The sequence below is a fragment of the Dama dama genome, chromosome 14 (assembly GCF_033118175.1).
Source record: "Dama dama isolate Ldn47 chromosome 14, ASM3311817v1, whole genome shotgun sequence".
Taxonomy (NCBI): domain Eukaryota; kingdom Metazoa; phylum Chordata; class Mammalia; order Artiodactyla; family Cervidae; genus Dama; species Dama dama.
The window spans coordinates 57,280,968-57,297,820 of NC_083694.1; the positions used below are offsets into that span (position 1 = coordinate 57,280,968).

At 35.7% G+C, this 16,853-nt stretch overlaps 1 protein-coding gene across 1 annotated transcript in view; it reads left to right on the forward strand.

Annotated features, from left to right (window-relative positions):
- The window catches only part of AXDND1 (axonemal dynein light chain domain containing 1), a 72,574-nt gene that overhangs the window by 29,596 nt on the left and 26,125 nt on the right, over nucleotides 1–16,853 (forward strand). Inside the window, exons 14-20 of the mRNA XM_061160829.1 lie at nucleotides 428–591; nucleotides 1,879–1,954; nucleotides 4,061–4,295; nucleotides 5,168–5,369; nucleotides 6,158–6,251; nucleotides 12,100–12,296; nucleotides 13,286–13,382. Of these exons, the coding sequence (XP_061016812.1) occupies nucleotides 428–591; nucleotides 1,879–1,954; nucleotides 4,061–4,295; nucleotides 5,168–5,369; nucleotides 6,158–6,251; nucleotides 12,100–12,296; nucleotides 13,286–13,382 (1,065 nt within the window). The remainder of the gene's footprint in view (nucleotides 1–427; nucleotides 592–1,878; nucleotides 1,955–4,060; nucleotides 4,296–5,167; nucleotides 5,370–6,157; nucleotides 6,252–12,099; nucleotides 12,297–13,285; nucleotides 13,383–16,853) is intronic.

The window sequence follows — 16,853 nt, forward strand, 5'->3', positions numbered from 1 at the left end:
CCTGTGAGATATATATTTGGGTCTTTATTTTTTGGAAAAGAAAAATTAATCTGAAATTAAATAATATCCCCCAAGCCAATAAATGAATAGGATTTACATTTGGTTCTGTTTAACTTTGAAATTCCTGTTCTTTCGAATGTGCTGCCCAACCTGCCAAGTCCTGTGAGGAAACTGGGCTCATGTTGTAAAGGAAAAAAATCTTGATTCTAATTTCTTTTTTTTTTTTACTGTGGAAAAATTCACCACCAAAGGGACTATATAATAGTGTCACTGATATTTTGAAAGGGGACTATCTGTTCAATTTTTGGATCCGTTTTCTATGAATGTCTCTAGTATTAACAGTATTAATAATGGCCTGGTGCATGCTAGTAAGTATTTGTTACATGGATAAATGAATAAGTGGTTCAATTCCATGCATTTTATCTAGGACACTTCAGACCTTGCACTATTGCAGAAGTTGACACAGAAATGGAGAAATTTAGTGAATAAATTTCAACAGGAAGTGGAGCGAAATGAAGAGGCTACAAGGGAGAGATTGCAAAGTATTAAGGATGGCCTTGTCAGATGGCAACAGTTCTTCAGAAATAATACGTGGGTCTTCAAGAATCTTGTTTTTCCTGATTATATGACATCATGTTTGATAACTCAGTCCAGATCTTTCTCTCTTTATATCTCATTTCTTTTACCTTGTAACTACTCTGACATTGATTTTGGTGAGGTAACCAGCTGCCCTTACAAGGGCACAATCCTGCTAGGAGCTTGAATGGTCTTACATCATATTGATCATACTGATCCCTGTACCAAACTGCTGCTGCTTCCATTGAGATCCAACTCTTTCTTTTCTTTACTCACTTTTTAAAATCAAGTCAACTTAATGTCTATTGGCGCACTTCATATGTGGATCCATCTGCAAATTCTGTAGCATAGTGCCTGTGGAGAGAAGTGGAATCAGTGACTGGCAGTTATTAGGAGGTTGGTTTTGATTGGCTGTCATACTTTGTAACAGAAATTTGGCAATGGAAGAAGCTGCCTATTAAAGTAGTTAAGTGGAGGCTGGTTGACTAAATCATAGCCGAGGTTAGTGGGAATCTATACTTTAAATGCAGGCTGGACTCAATGTTTTCTAAAGTTGGTTTTTTTTTGTTTTTTTTTTTTTTAACTTTAAGATGCTTTGTCTGTTGAGGAAACACATTTAGGTACTATTTCCATGTCAAACTGAGAAGAGTTGTTTCAGTTTTTCATATCCCCTAAGAGGTGTTCCGGTTAGTAGACTGGGAAGTGGTCCCCGAAGCTGGCATATATTCAAGCTGGTTGCTGCTGCCTTTGCGCAACTTCTAATAACTTGTTGACTCTCAGCTGGGAGAGGAGCACAGGTGGCAACGGCTTTCTTCTCCTTTCTCCTCAGGGACGACTTTATCAAGAGCTCTCTTCTTGTGAGGCTTCAAAAGATACTAAAGGAAACCCCCCCACCTTTTTTTTTATTACCAGAAGTTGGGGCTCCTGACCTAAATGTTGAGTCTTAATTATTCTTTAGGCTTCCTTTCTCTTTATATATTGCTTTGGCCACTGTGTTCAGCAGGAATTATTCCTATGATGACCTAATTTTGGATGTTGAGGACCCAGAGGCTACCCTTTTAATACTGTCATGGCCTCTGACCCTATAACCTGCTTCCTCAGGTCTGATTATGATCTGAATTTTTATTGTATTTGTAAACTTAAAAATGAATGCCTGTGAGGGAGAGGCTGAACCTGGAAGGCATTTGGGAAAACCATTAGAGAGAAGTATATTATTAATTGTTATATTATGTGTGGATTCATGATTTTCTTTGTTTATATCTTGTCCTGAGACCACACTCTTGCTCTTTTTCCTTCTTTCAGTGAAAGAGACATTTTATTCCCCCATAGACGAAAGACACTTGAATCACTCGTTCCAGACTTCAAGCAGTGGCTAATGGTAAGACTTTATCTAGCAAACAACTTGGTAATCAAAATGCTATTTGCAAACTTGTCACTCCTTACCTACAACTGAATCATATCTCATCCTTTAAAAATGCTATACTAGGTTTTATGAATGGCAAGGAAAACATTAAAACTACTGAGGCTTTTAAAAACACTCTTAAATATTCTGTTCTCAGTTCTATTTTTTAGATTTTTGGGTCAAATAAAGTTAGGTTGTCAGTGAAAAGATTAGGAAAACACACTTGGGTGGCAATTAAGATAGTTCTGATTTTCGCATCTAACTGTCAGACATAAACAACATCTGTGCCTCTCATGTACCTGGCTTTTGTCTTAAGGACACATTGGACTTTAAAAATATCTTTTAAATATCTTTTAAAATCTTTTAAAAATATCTTTTTAAAAATTGTGGTAAAATATACATAACATAACGTTACCATTTACATCATTTTTATGTACAGGTCAGCAGCCTTAAGTACATTCCCATTATTGTGCAACCATCACAGCCATCCATGTCCAGAACTTTCTCATCTACCTGAACTGAAATTCTTCCTATTAAACAGTAACTTCCCATTTCCTCCTCCCTCCAGCCCCTGGCAACTGCCATTCTACTTTGTCTTTATAAATTGACTACTCAGGCACCTCATATAAATGAAATTATGCAGAATTAATCCTTCTGTAACTGACTTATTCCCTCCAGCTTAATACCCACAAGGTTTATCCACATTGCAACATTTATCAGAATTTGCTGCCTTCTTAAGGTTGAATAATATTCCATTGTATGTATAGAACACACTTTGTTTATTAATAACGTCTTTTTAAAGGGTTCAAACTTTGAAAATAGGTTTCATTTTGCTAGTCAAATTGCTATCCTGTTACAGTAGTCTGGCAAGAGAAAATACAATATTCAGTTCAGTTCAGTCGCTCAGTCGTGTCTAACTCTTTGTGACCCCATGAACCGCAGCACGCCAGGCCTCCCTGTCCATCACCAACTCCCGAAGTCCACCCAAACCCATGTCCATTGAGTCAGTGATGCCATCCAACCATCTTATCCTCTGTCGTCCCCTTCTCCTCCTGCCCTCAATCTTTCCCAGCATCAAGGTCTTTTCAAATGAGTCAGTTCTTCGCATCAGGTGGCCAAAGAATTCCTCCAAATGTTAACATCAAACTCATGACCTAATGAAATCTCATCCAATCCCAAGAAACCATTTTCTTTTATTTTGGAATGATTTGAGCAGAATTGAAAATGTTTGTTGTCATACATACAATTTAGTTAGTTTAGTGACTTATTTTTTTTTAATGTTTATCTCTTGGACATTGCATAGATAAAAGTGAAAAAAATCGTGCTTTTTTTTTTAGTAGGAATAGTAGTAATTTTCATTCATTAACTTGTCAGGCTGAAGGTGCTTTCCATATGTTATTATACTTTTTCTTCATAGTATCCACCTGATGCAGGTTCTGTAATCCCCCATCTTCCAGATGTGGAAATTGAAGATTAGAAATGTTCAGTAACTTGCCTTAATTACCTATAAATGGTAAATGGCCGGGTCTGTCTCTTAATTGCTCTGCTACAATGCTTTCCAATACTGGTTGCTAATAAGTGTGAGTGATTTGTTTACATTATCTGAATCTTGAAATAATAGCAAGCTTTATATATAAATTGTAACTTATTTTTTCCACACTTATTGATATGTCAGGTATATCACTTGTACTTCAGGTTAAACAAACAAATGAAAACTTATACATTCTAGGAACTTTCCCAGTGTAGTGGGGATCATATAAACAGAAATATTATATCCTTATCAAAGCAAATAATGATTAAACATGTTCAGCTCTCTGAGGCTTAATTGCTTCTCACTAATATTTTTACCTACATAGAATTGAATATAATTATTTCATCCTGTTAAACTATGGGTTATCTTATAGAGTATCAAAATTAATTTACATTCATTTTAACTTTGAAAATAGAATGTATGTCACATGAGGAAATGATATGACAAATAAGATATATAACTCCAAAATATTTGGGAGTCACCTGAGTAGACTTTGATGAAATCATTAGTGAATAATGTACTAATTTCCTCATCCCCCTTTCACTCTCCAGATGTTGACTGAAGACAGAGACAAATTTTCTGGGGATCTTCTAGTGTCAAAATACGATTCTCTCAAGATTATTAAACGGTTACAGGAAAACTGGACAGATATTGGGCTTGGGATATTTGGTCGCCATAAAAGTATGGAGGGAAATATACCACCAGAGCAGAAGCTCATGGAGGAAATTTTGAAAAATATAGCAAGACTCTACAAAGAATTTGAAATAAGAATAAATGGGGATAATGGTAAGGAAAAAAACAATGGTCAAGATAATTAGATGGTTTGACAGTATGAGGCATTTTAATACTAATTATTAGTTTCAATACAATTAATATTGAAAATCAAAATAATACATTTAGTTTTAAAAATCAAGCAAAATAAAGCATTGAGTATCACTTTATTGAGATATAATTCGTTACAATGCATCTATTCAAATATACCATTTGATGAGTTTAATGTGGCTCAGACGGTAAAGCACCTACCTGCAATGCAGGAGACCCGGGTTTGCTCCCTGGGTCAGGAAGATCCCCTGGAGAAGGAAATGGCAACCCACTCCAGTATTCTGGCCTGGAGAATCCCAGGGATGGTGGAGCCTGGTGGGCTGCCGTCTGTGGGGTTGCACAGAGTTGGACATGACTGAAGCGACTTAGCAGCAGCAGCAGACCAAAACTATATGTAAACCTGAACAATGACCTAAAAAATGACTCAAGAACTATTATCTGTTCTTGTTTCTGTTTTAACTATTCTGTAATCATGAAGAAGCTGTTTTTCATCATTGTCTTCTTAACAGGATAACTCAGTGAATGCCTTTAACAGAAACTGTAGTTTGTGGTTTCTGTGTTTAATGCATTTCATTGTCCACCAAGAAGATAAGACAAAGTAAAAACTATCATCAATGAAAATAGTCCATCAGTTAGAAAAGCACTGATTAGATAGTTTTTATTCACTAAATATTTGTTTAGGAACTACTCTTTGCAAGATTCTCTGCTAGGCAAGCTGTAGAGTAATATGAAACTAAAAGAAGATATGCCCCTACCCATTAGTATCTCATAATTTATTGTTGAAATAGTAGACTTATAACTACTTCCAAAAGTTAATGATTTTCTCATTTTTCCAGGTACCTCTAAAATTCTTCCAAGTTTGATTAGTTCTTTTGAATTCTGTTCTTTCAAGTTGGAAAGCCTCCTGGAGTTTCCTGACCTGCTTCTTGAAGAATGGGAGGGACTTAATGAAAAAATTAATGAGATGAAGTCTCAGTTGGATTCATCATTATACATTATTGGCACTATTCCGCAGTACATAGATTTGGATTCCGGCCTGTAGGTTCTCATAGCTATCTGCTGGGTAGAAAGGAGTCCCCACTTCTCAGTACTTAGCCTCAATAATGGGTATTTGGGATCAAATGAGAAATCTTGACATCCTGTTCCTCTCAGGAAGAAAGCCATCTGACTGGGGGCTGGAGGGTGAGTGAGTCCTGGGTTCTTAACGACAGTGATCTACAGCGCAGTTCATGCCTCACTGAGCTGAGAAGGGGAAGAACAGGAGCAGTTTTGGTTCAAATACCCTGGACTCCTGCCTTTCCAACTGACTCTTCATAAATTGTCTTGAATGTGTATTTCTTCAGTTGTTGTCTGTCCTTAAAACCATTTCCAGAGGCTTTCAATGTTTTGTTTTGTTTTAGTAATTTTACTAATTTCACCAGAGAGTGGGTCACCTTTTCTCTTCACACTGTCATGTTGAAAGTTGATCTCTTGAGAGGATTTTAAAATTCACACCTGTGAATTCTATACCTGTGTTCTCACAGGTATAGAAGTGAATGTAAAGGGTGTGAGTGTGAGTTTTTACAGTAGAGAGCTAACACTGAAGGTAAGGTCTACATTATTCACAACTGGCTACCTATGTGAGGTGAGGTTAGGAAGGTTGTCAGTGAGCAGCCATTCTACCAAATATCTCAAGGCTTTGATTCACCTTTCTCTGAGTTCTCAAACAATTGTCCACACCAAAGTTTACTAGGCCCAGTCAAATGAAACCCTTTCTTTTATCTAATATTTACTTTTATACTCTTAAGTAAGGCACTTACCTTTATTTTACTTGTTTTTCCCTTCAGGGAACTACAAACACATATATTTAACATGATTCAACAATGGCTTTTGAAGATAGGCAGTGAGATTAACAATGGTAACATGGAACTTCAGCGCCAAGTATGTACTTGCAGGAATTTATTAGATTGTTTTTTGCCTTGGCTGTGAGTTTTCTTCAAGGAAAAAAACCATGTCATGGCTATCCAACTGAAGTAGGTGATTGGGAGGGCAAAATGGGATCTGACATAATTACTCAAATGATTTTCAGTGGATTTTTAAATGAGGTATGTTACTGCATTTGGAATGAAGTTTCAGCAATGATCAAAAGTTTTTGAGATCCAGTTACTATCTTTACTCAGTATACTGAAAAAAATTTTCCCTCAATAGTGTTAATCATTTTAAGGATTTATGTTGGTGCCCTTGACTGGCTGAAGGGATGACTGAAACGTGTTTCTAGGAAGAAAGACAAAATGCTACAATACAATTGGTTTATATTTATTAGAATAGGGAATTGCCCTGCCATTCTGAGGAACTGAACCTGTGGACTTCTTAACTATCACAACATGAAGTAATAATTTCCAGTGGATGTCTTAGTTTATTATATTTACTCCCACTTCCTAGTCTTAATTATAATCTAAATTTACACAGGAGTCTCTTATTATAAGTAAATATAATATGCAAATATTCGATGTTACAAAATTGATAAAAAGAATTTAGCTAATTTTAATATTGCTTAAATTAGGAATTTGAAAGGCAGAGATCAGTGTGTTATATGGGAATGTTACTTATGAAGCATTATATCAGTCTGTGAGCATGTTGTAAATATAGAAACACAAAGAGTTGAGGAGCAAATATGTTAAGACTGGAAATATGGATACAGGGGATCACCAGACCTATGAGAAATTTCTGATTTAGAACACAACCAGAAGTAAGAAGAAAAAGGGTGGGAGAGTGCCTGTCACATAGTGAGACTCAATAAATATTTCTTTGAAGTAAGAAAGGATATTCCAGCATTGCTGATGTTTTATGGTCTTGCTACATTAACACCTTCTTTGATAAGATACTCAGTTTACTATTGGGGATTATCTCTGGGGAATTATAGTCTCAATTTTTAATATTATGGAATTCAGTTTTTATGATATAGGATTATTTAGAAAGTACCTTTATATACTTCTCTATACATCTCCATTTTGATGCTATAAGATTATAATGTAGTTAAACTGAATATAAAGCTTGCAAGATTATATATTTCTCAAGGAACTGTATATATCCATATTAATCTATATTAACTGGTATAAGTATTTTAAAATGGAAAATTTTATCCTCATTTCACTCACCTTTCATTTTTCTTTCTGATCCACTTTCTTCCAGATATCTTTTTGTTTTTTTCTTTATACCTTCATCTAATTTGTGCTGCTTGGCAGTAAAACCAATCTTCAAAGACTCTTTATTGTGTATCTCTACCAGCAAAAAATCATTGAACAATTCATTTCTAACTTACATGTGAGACTTAATCTATTGACTTTTTTTCTACATTGTAAAATATATATGACTAGTCAAAAGGGATGAGATGAATAATATTTTAAAATTATTTTTAGTAATGATTTTTAAAAAAATTGATTTGATCGAACAGGCTTCATAATTTTTTTATAAGCACAGGTTAATACTTAGTGACAAAGCCATCTGAAGGTCTGCTAAGTTCAGTTTACTTTGTTACTTTTTTTTTAAGGACTGTCATTGCTAAAATAAGAGCTTGCAAAGAAGCAATCCAAATTGAAGAAATTCATTATAGTAAAATTTTCCATTTGCCATAATGTCAGTCAGTTGTTTTTATAATCATTAGGCAATGCAGCATTTCTTTTTTTAAACAAAAGATTGGCAATCAATTGAAACACTTTATTTGTAAGATTTTAAAACAATTAGAAACTTATTTCCAGATTTTCAAGTATATGAATTTGAGAGTTTTTAAAAGTGATCCATATTTCATTTTCAGCAGCAAAATCAAACCAAGAAGGAAATCCTTCCAACTGTCCATTTCCAAAATGACTGCTCTATAGCATAAATTTCTTTTGTGTGGTTGCATGCTAAATCACTTCAGTTGTGTCCTATTCTTTGTGATGCTATGGATTATAGCCCACCAGGCTCCTTTGTCCATGGGGTTCTCTAGGCAAGAATACTGGAGTGGGTTACCATACCCTCCTCCAGGGGATCTTCCTGACCTATTGATTGAACCCTCACCTCCTACATTGGCAGGCAGGTTCTTTACCACTAGCGCCATCTGGGAAGCCCAAATTTCTTTCACTCATTGTTAACATCATTATTATATATTAAAAAAAATTTTTTGACCATGCCATCAAGCATGGGGAATTTTAGTTCCCCAACTAGGGATCAAACCTGTTCCCCTTGCTTTGGAAGAATAGAGTCTCAGCCACTGGACCAGGGAAATCCCAAAATCAATTATATTTTGAAGGCTTGAATTGTGATTTTTTTTTTTTAATATCAGCTAGGAGACGGCTGTTTTGCCACTTGTCATCCCTGAAAAGATCAATAAATTTGAAACAAACCTGCCTTTTTACAAAACACTTCATCTTAAAATTTCTCCTAAGAATTTGGTATCTGAATCACAGTAAATCTTTGATTTATTATAAAAATCATTTTCACTCTTTATCTAATTAAAGAGAATGATTCCGTATCTTTGTGAAAGTAAAAGATATTCTTCTGTGTTTAATTTGATTCTAATTTTAAATTCATCTGTGAAGTATTGCATGACCTTGTTTTTGTCATTTAATCTCTTTAATATAGGTTTGAAACAAAGATAATAAATATGACTTTATTTCATAAGCATGGTCTAAGGATTTATTAATATTTTATGTAAACAAAAATGAGTTCTTTCAATGACAGTATCATCCAGGCCATTGATGTATGAAAGAACAGTTTAGAGAATTAATTCTCTAAGAAGAATTAGTGTAATAGAGAAGCAACAGGGTCTTAGTTAGTGGGGAAAATATCTTTGACTTGTGAAAGGTAGTAGTCATTTTAACTCTTTCTCAGGAAGAGTTGCCCTTCCCCTAACTCAGTTCAGTTCAGTTCAGTTCATTCGCTCAGTCGTGTCCGACTCTTTGCGACCCCATGAATCGCCGCGTGCTAGGCCCCCCTGTCCATCACCAACTCTCGGAGTTTACTCAAACTCATACCCATTGAGTCGGTGATGCCATCCAGCCATCTCATCCTCTGTCGTCCCCTTCGCCTCCTGCCCCCAATCCCTCCCAGCATCAGGGTCTTTTCCAATGAGTTAACTCTTCACATGAGGTGGCCAAAGTATTGGAGTTTCAGCTTCAGCATCAGTCCTTCCAATGAACACCCAGGGCTGATCTCCTTTAGGATGGACTGGTTGGATCTCTTTGCAGTCCAAGGGACTCTCAAGAGTCTTCTCCAACACCACAGTTCAAAAGCATCAATTCTTCAGCACTCAGCTTTCTTCAGTCCAACTCTCACATCCATACATGACCGCTGGAAAAACCATAGCCTTGACTAGACGTACCTTTGTTGGCAAAGTAATGTCTCTGCTTTTTAATATGCCATCTAGGTTGGTCATAACTTTCTTTCCAAGGAGTAAGCGTCTTTTAATTTCATGGCTGCAATCACCATCTGCATGGATTTTGGAGCCCCCCAAAATAAAGTCTGACACTGTTTCCACTGTCTCCCCATCTATTTCCCATGAAGTGATGGGGCCAGATGCCATGATCTTAGTTTTCTGAATGTTCAGCTTTAAGCCAACTTTTTCACTCTCCTCTTTCACTTTCATCAAGAGGCCTCTTCACTCTCTGCCATAAGGGTGGTGTCATCTGCATATCTGAGGTTATTGATATTTCTCCCGGAAATCTTGATTCCAGCTTCTGCTTCTTCCAGCCCAGCGTTTCTCATGATGTACTCTACATATAAGTTAAATAAGCAGGGTGACAATATACAGCCTTGACATACTCCTTTTCCTATTTGGAACCAGTCTGTTGTTCCATGTCCAGTTATAACTGTTGCTTCCTGACCTGCATACAGGTTTCTCAGGAGGCAGGTCAGGTGGTCTGGTATTTCCATGTCTTTCAGAATTTTCCACAGTTTATTGTGATCCACACAGTCAAAGGCTTTGGCGTAGTCAATAAAGCAGAAATAGATGTTTTTCTGGAACTCTCTTGCTTTCTCGATGATCCAGTGGATGTTGGCAATTTGATCTCTGGTTCCTCTGCCTTTTCTAAAACCAACTTGAACATCTTGAAGTTCACGGTTCACGTTTTGCTGAAGCCTGACTTGGAGAATTTTGAGCATTACTTTACTAGCGTGTGAGATGAGTGCAATTGTGCAGTAGTTTGAGCATTCTTTGGCATTTCCTTTCTTTGGGATTGGAATGGAAACTGACCTTTTCTAGTCCTGTGGCCACTGCCGAGTTTTCTGAATTTGCTGGCATATTGAGTACAGCACTTTCACAGCATCATCTTTCAGGATTTGAAATAGCTCAACTGGAATTCCATCACCTCCACTAGCTTTGTTCATAGTGATGCTTTCTAAGGCCCACCTGACTTCACATTCCAGAATGTCTGGCTCTAGGTGAGTGATCACACCATTGTGATTATCTGGGTCGTGAAGATCTTTTTTGTACAGTTCTTCTGTGTATTCTTGCCACCTCTTCTTAATATCTTCTACTTCTGTTAAGTCCATACCATTTCTGTCCTTTATCGAACCCATCTTTGCATGAAATGTTCCCTTGGTATCTCTAATTTTCTTGAAGGCATCTCTGGTCTTTCCCATTCTATTGTTTTCCCCTATTTCTTTGCATTGATCACCGAGGAAGGCTTTCCTATCTCTCCTGGCTATTCTTTGGAGCTCTGCATTCAAATGGGAATATCTTTCCTTTTCACCTTTGCTTTTCGCTTCTCTTCTTTTCACAGCTATTTGTAAGGCCTCCTCAGGCAACCATTTTGGCTTTTTGCATTTCTTTTCCATGGGGATGGTCTTGATCCCTGTCTCCTGTACAATGTCATGAACTCCGTCCATAGTTCATCAGGCTCTCTGTCTATCAGATCTAGTCCCTTATATCTATTTCTCACTTTCACAGCATAGTCATAAGGGATTTGATTTAGGTCATACGTGAATGGTCTAGTGGTTTTCCCTACTTTCTTCAGTTTAAGTCTGAATTTGGCAATAAGGAGTTCATGATCTGAGCCACAGTCAGCTCCCAGTCTTGTTTTTGCTGACTGTATAGAGCTTCTCCATCTTTGGCTGCAAAGAATATAATCAATCTGATTTTGGTGTTGACCATCTGGTGATGTCCATGTGTAGAGTCTTCTCTTGTGTTGTTGGAAGAGTGTGTTTGCTATGACCAGTGCGTTCTCTTGACAAAACTCTATTAGCCTTTGCCCTGCTTCATTCCATACTCCTTAGAAGAAATGGAGTAGCCATCATGGTCATCAAAAGAGTCCGAAATGCAGTACTTGGATGTAATCTCAAAAACAACAGATTGATCTCTGTTCACTTCCAAGGCAAACCATTCAATATCACGGTAATCCAAGCCTATGCCCCAACCATAACACTTAAGAAGCTGAAGTTGAACAGTTCTACGAATACCTACAACACCCCTAACTCTGGTCCTCACTAAATCCCTGCTGGGCTTGATTTGATTGAAGGAATGATTGAGTAAATTAGATTGATTAGTTTGATTAGTTTGGTTTGACTGATTTAATTTATATCAGCTCCTCACTAAAGCCTATGGTCCTCACTAAGGCCTGACACTTCCTCACAAAGACCTGACCCTGATCTCACTAAGGATTTAATTGATTGGATTGGATTGATTGGACTGGATTGATGTGATAATTGATTTGTTACAAAACAGTTCTATTTTAAACTTTATATGGTTTTTGCTGTTTGATTTATTTTAAATGGGTCATTTATATTATAATCTTTTTTTTTTTTTAAACAGATGGATGAATTGCATATACCCATGATCCGGTGGATGGTAAATTTGCTGATTTTAATGATACCTGACTTTCCTGATCCAGATACTCTCATAAATTTGGAGAATAGTGTTGAAAAACATGACCTAGGAATTGCCAAGTTAGAGCTAGATGCAATTGCCCTGGCAAAAAAGTTGTCCCAATATTCCAGCTATTTGAGCAGGTGAAACTATCTGGTTATTTTATTATTTCTGTTGAAAATTAAACGTGACATAAAGCAGAGGAAAAACATTGTAAATCAACTCTACTCCATTAAAAATTTAAAAAAAAAGCAGAGGAGAGAAGGGCAGTTAGTGGTAGCAATAAGGGATTGTTTTAAAACCCTGAAAGAAATACTAGTTCAGTTTTTAAACTATCTTCAACACTGTCCTGTTGGAATGTGAAATTTTGGTGTTCTCTTAATTACTTTAGAATTCCTTTGAAAACAGTGTTAGCATAAGCAGGATAGGAAGTGTATATGTATGAGGGAGTGAGAAGTAAAACAACAACAAAAAAAAACAAACCAATTGCATAAATAAATTGCAGTTTTGCACCTACTGTGGGGGGAGTAAGTATAATTTGCATATGTAATTCCATGGAAAATTGAATGTATACTTTTATATATTTCACTAAACACCAACCAAAACATATTTTAAAAAAGCAAAAAGTGAGGAACTTTCCTGATGGTCCAGTGGCTAAGACTCTGAGCTCTCATTGCCAGAGGCTTGGGTTTGATCCCTTGTCAGGAAACTAAATCCCACATGCCACAACTAAGACCCAGTGCAGACAAATTTTTTTAAAAAGAGGAAAAAAGCCTTATATCTAAAAAACTAGAAGATTCCCATCAAATAAGATGTCTATAAAACTGTACTTTATTAACTAGGAAGCATACTGTCACTATGATTACTTCAGATTTGGGAAGTTGCTTTAACAATTTAGTCAGTTTCACCTTCATTTCCATTCAGTGTTACCAATGGTTGAACATGACTTGAATGGAGGGGAGGGGGAGGATAGGACTGAGAAACTGAGCAAGAAACAAATTATTATGTGGTCAATCAGTAGCTTAATTATTATGGTAAACGTCCACTGTATTGGACTTATAGGAGAAACCAGTAATAAAAAGGTGATGCTCTGTATGTGTGTGTGTGTGGTTTTTTGTTTTTTTTTTTGCAGTTGTTGCAAAGAGCTGGTAGTAGCTATGGCTGTGAATAAAGCAAGTCACTTAGAAAAAAATCCTGATAAGGAACTTAATGAACTGGAGAAGATGAAGGTAATAACTCTATATTCCACTTACTTTTGTTTTAAGTAGACTTTTTAGGCATAATTGCTTTACAACAAACTGCACATATTTAAATGTGCAATTTGATAGTTTCTAAAATGTACATAACACTTGTAAAATAATCACTATGATTGAAAAAGGAGCATATCCAACAAACTCAAAGTTTCCTTGTACCCCTTTATAATCAATCTCTCCTTACAGCCTTGTCCTGTCCCAGGCAACGTCTGATCATCTTCTAACACCAAAGATTAGTTTTCAAGTTTTAGAATTTATATAAGTTGAATCATACAGAATATATACATTTCTTTGTCTGACTTCTTTGACGAAGCAGAATTATTTTTAGATTCACACATACTGTTGCTTTTATCAAAATTGCTTTTTAGTGCTGAGCAGTATCTCATTGAATGGAAATACACCATTTATCAACCATTCTTTGTTGATGAATGTTTGAATTATTTCCATTTTTTTATTATTACAAATAAAGCTTTAATGGATATGCATGTACATATGTATTGCTTTCATTTGTCTTAAATAAATATCTAGAAATGGGATGGTTAGGTCATATGGCTTGTGTTTTTAGCTTTTTGAGAAACTGTCTTCTACGTTCCTGCCAGCAGTATATGAATGTTCCAGTTGTTTCACACCCTCACCAAAATTTGATTCGGTCAGTGATTTCAATTTTAGACATTCCAGTAAGTGGCTTGTGGTATGCCATTGTAGTTTTAATTTGCATTTCCTTCATGATCAGTGACGTTGAACATCTTTTCATGGGATTATTTGGCATTACATCTCCTTTGGTGAAAGGTACAAAGTTGCTAAGAGGGTAGATCCTAAAAGTTATCACAAGAAAAAAAAAATGTAACTATGTGAGGTAATGGATATTAACTGAATTTGTTGTGGTAATCATTTTGCAATACATACATATATCAAATCATTATGTTGTACATATGAAACATATGCAGTGTTATACATCAATTATATATCAGTAAAACTGGAAAAATGCTAAAAAAAGAAATACAATTGTTTTATAATATTGTTACTGGTTACTTGATATGTTTAAGTCATTACAAGTGAAATAAAATTAATAAAACTGTTCATGGAAAAAAGGCAAAATATCTGCTCAAATCTTTGGCCTTTTATTATTGGTTTGTTTTGTTATCATTGAATTTGAAAGTACTTTGTATATTCTAGATAAAAGTCCTTTATCGGATGTGTGATTTAGAAGTATTTGCTCTCAGTCTGTGACTTCCTTTTCTTCTCTTAACAATGTCTTTCAAAAAGGGGAATTTCTTAACTGATGAAGTTCAATCTATCATTTTTTTTTCTTTTATGGGTCTTCTTTTGGTATTGTTATCTAAGAAAAATTTTGTATAGTAACATCTGAAGATTTATAGTTTTAAGCTTTGTGGTTCCAGATCTGTGACCCATTTTGAGTGACCCATTTTTTTCTTTTCTGGTGCCAGATATGGGTTGAAGTTCACATTTTGGCACTTGGATATCCAGTTGTTTAGCACCATGTGTTGAAAAAACTACCCTCTCTCTATTCAGAAGCCTTTTCATCTTTTTTAAAAATCTGGAGGGCACAGCAGCCCACTCTAGTATTCTTGCCTGGAGAATCCCCATGGACAGAGGAGCCTGGCAGGCTACAGTCCATGGGGTCCCAAAGAGTCAGACACGACTGAGAGACTAACCACAGCACATTGATCGTATATGTGGATATTATTCTGGATATTCTACTATGTTCTATTGATCTGTGTGTCAACATTGTCACCATTATCAAACTGTTTTGATTACTATAGTTTTATAATGTTCTAAGATTAGTAATGTAAATCCTCCAAATTTGTTCTTTTTCAAGATTGCCCAGGCTATTCTAGGTCCTTTGCTTTCCATATGTGAAGTTTTTAGAATTAGCTTATCAATGTTTCCAAAGAAACCTGTTGGGATTTTTCTTATGATTACGTTTTATCTATTGATTAATTTGTGGAAAAATGATATCCTAACAGTATTGAGTCTTTTTGGGCCTGTGAAGAGTGTATATCTCTTCATTTAAGTTCTTTATTTCTTTCAGCAAAGTTTTGTAGTTTTCAATATATAGGTCTTTGTAAGGTTTATTCCTATGTATTTTATATTTTGGTGCTGTTGCAAATTATATTGTTCTGTAATTTCAATGTGTTATTATTCTTTGGTAACAGGATTATCACTGGTTTTTAATAATTTTAATTTTATTGACATATAGTTGATTTACGGTGTTGTGTTAGTTTCAGGTGTACGCACAATGATTCAGTTATACATATACATGTATTCATTCTTTTTAGGTATTTATTTATTTTTGGCTGCGCTTGGTCTTTGTTGCTGCACAAACAAGCTTCCTCTAGTCGTGGAGAGCAAGAGCTACTCTTTCTTGTAGCGCACAGGCTTCTCATTGTGGTGGCTTCTCTTGTTGCAGAGCTCAGATACGAGGCACGCAGGATTCAGTAGCTGTGGCGCCATGGACTTAGTTGCTCCGTGACACATGAGATCTTCCCAGATCAGGGACTGAACCCGTGTCCCCTGCATTAGCAGGCAGATTCTTATCCACTGGACCACCAGGAAGTCTCTATTCATTCCTTTTTAGATTCTTTTTTCTTATAGGTGATCACAGAACATTGAGTAGAGTTCCCTGTGCTCTATAGGATGTCCTTGTTCATTATCTATCTTGTATATAATAGTTTGGGTATGTTCATCCCAAGCTCTTGATTTATCCCTTCCCCCCATGTTTTCCCCTTTGGTAATCATAAGCTTGTTTTTTTTTTTTTTTAATAACCTTGTTTTTGATATCTGTAAGACTTTCTGTTTTGTAAAAGTTCATTTGTATCATTTTAAAAAAATGATTTAAAAATTTTTTAAAATTAGATTCCACATATGAGTGATATGACATTTATCATTCTCTGTCTGACTTCACTTAGTATGATAATCTCTGTGTCCATCCATGTTGTTGCAAATGTCAGTAATTCATTCTTTTTATGATTGAGTACTATTCCGTTATATGTATATATATACGTATCACATCTTTATTCCTCTGTTGATGGACATTTAGGTTGCTTCCATGTCTACGCTATTGAACACAGTGCTACAATGAGCATTGTATCATGATTTCTTAAATATATTTATTTCATATCTTGTGACCTTACTGAACTCACTTATCCCTGCTAAGAAGTTTTTTTTTTTTCAGATTCCTTAGAATTTTCTATGTACATAATTATGTCATCTGCAGATAAGGACAGTTTTATTTCTTTTTTCTAATCTTCATGCCTTTAATTTCTTTTTCTCGACTTCTTGCACTAACTAGAGTCTCCAGTACCAGACTGAGTAAAAGTGGTGAGAATAGACATCCTTGTTATAGTTTAGGGGGAAAGTATTTATTCTGTCATCTTTAAGTATAATGGAAGGTGTAGGCTTTTCCTATATGTCCTTGATCATATT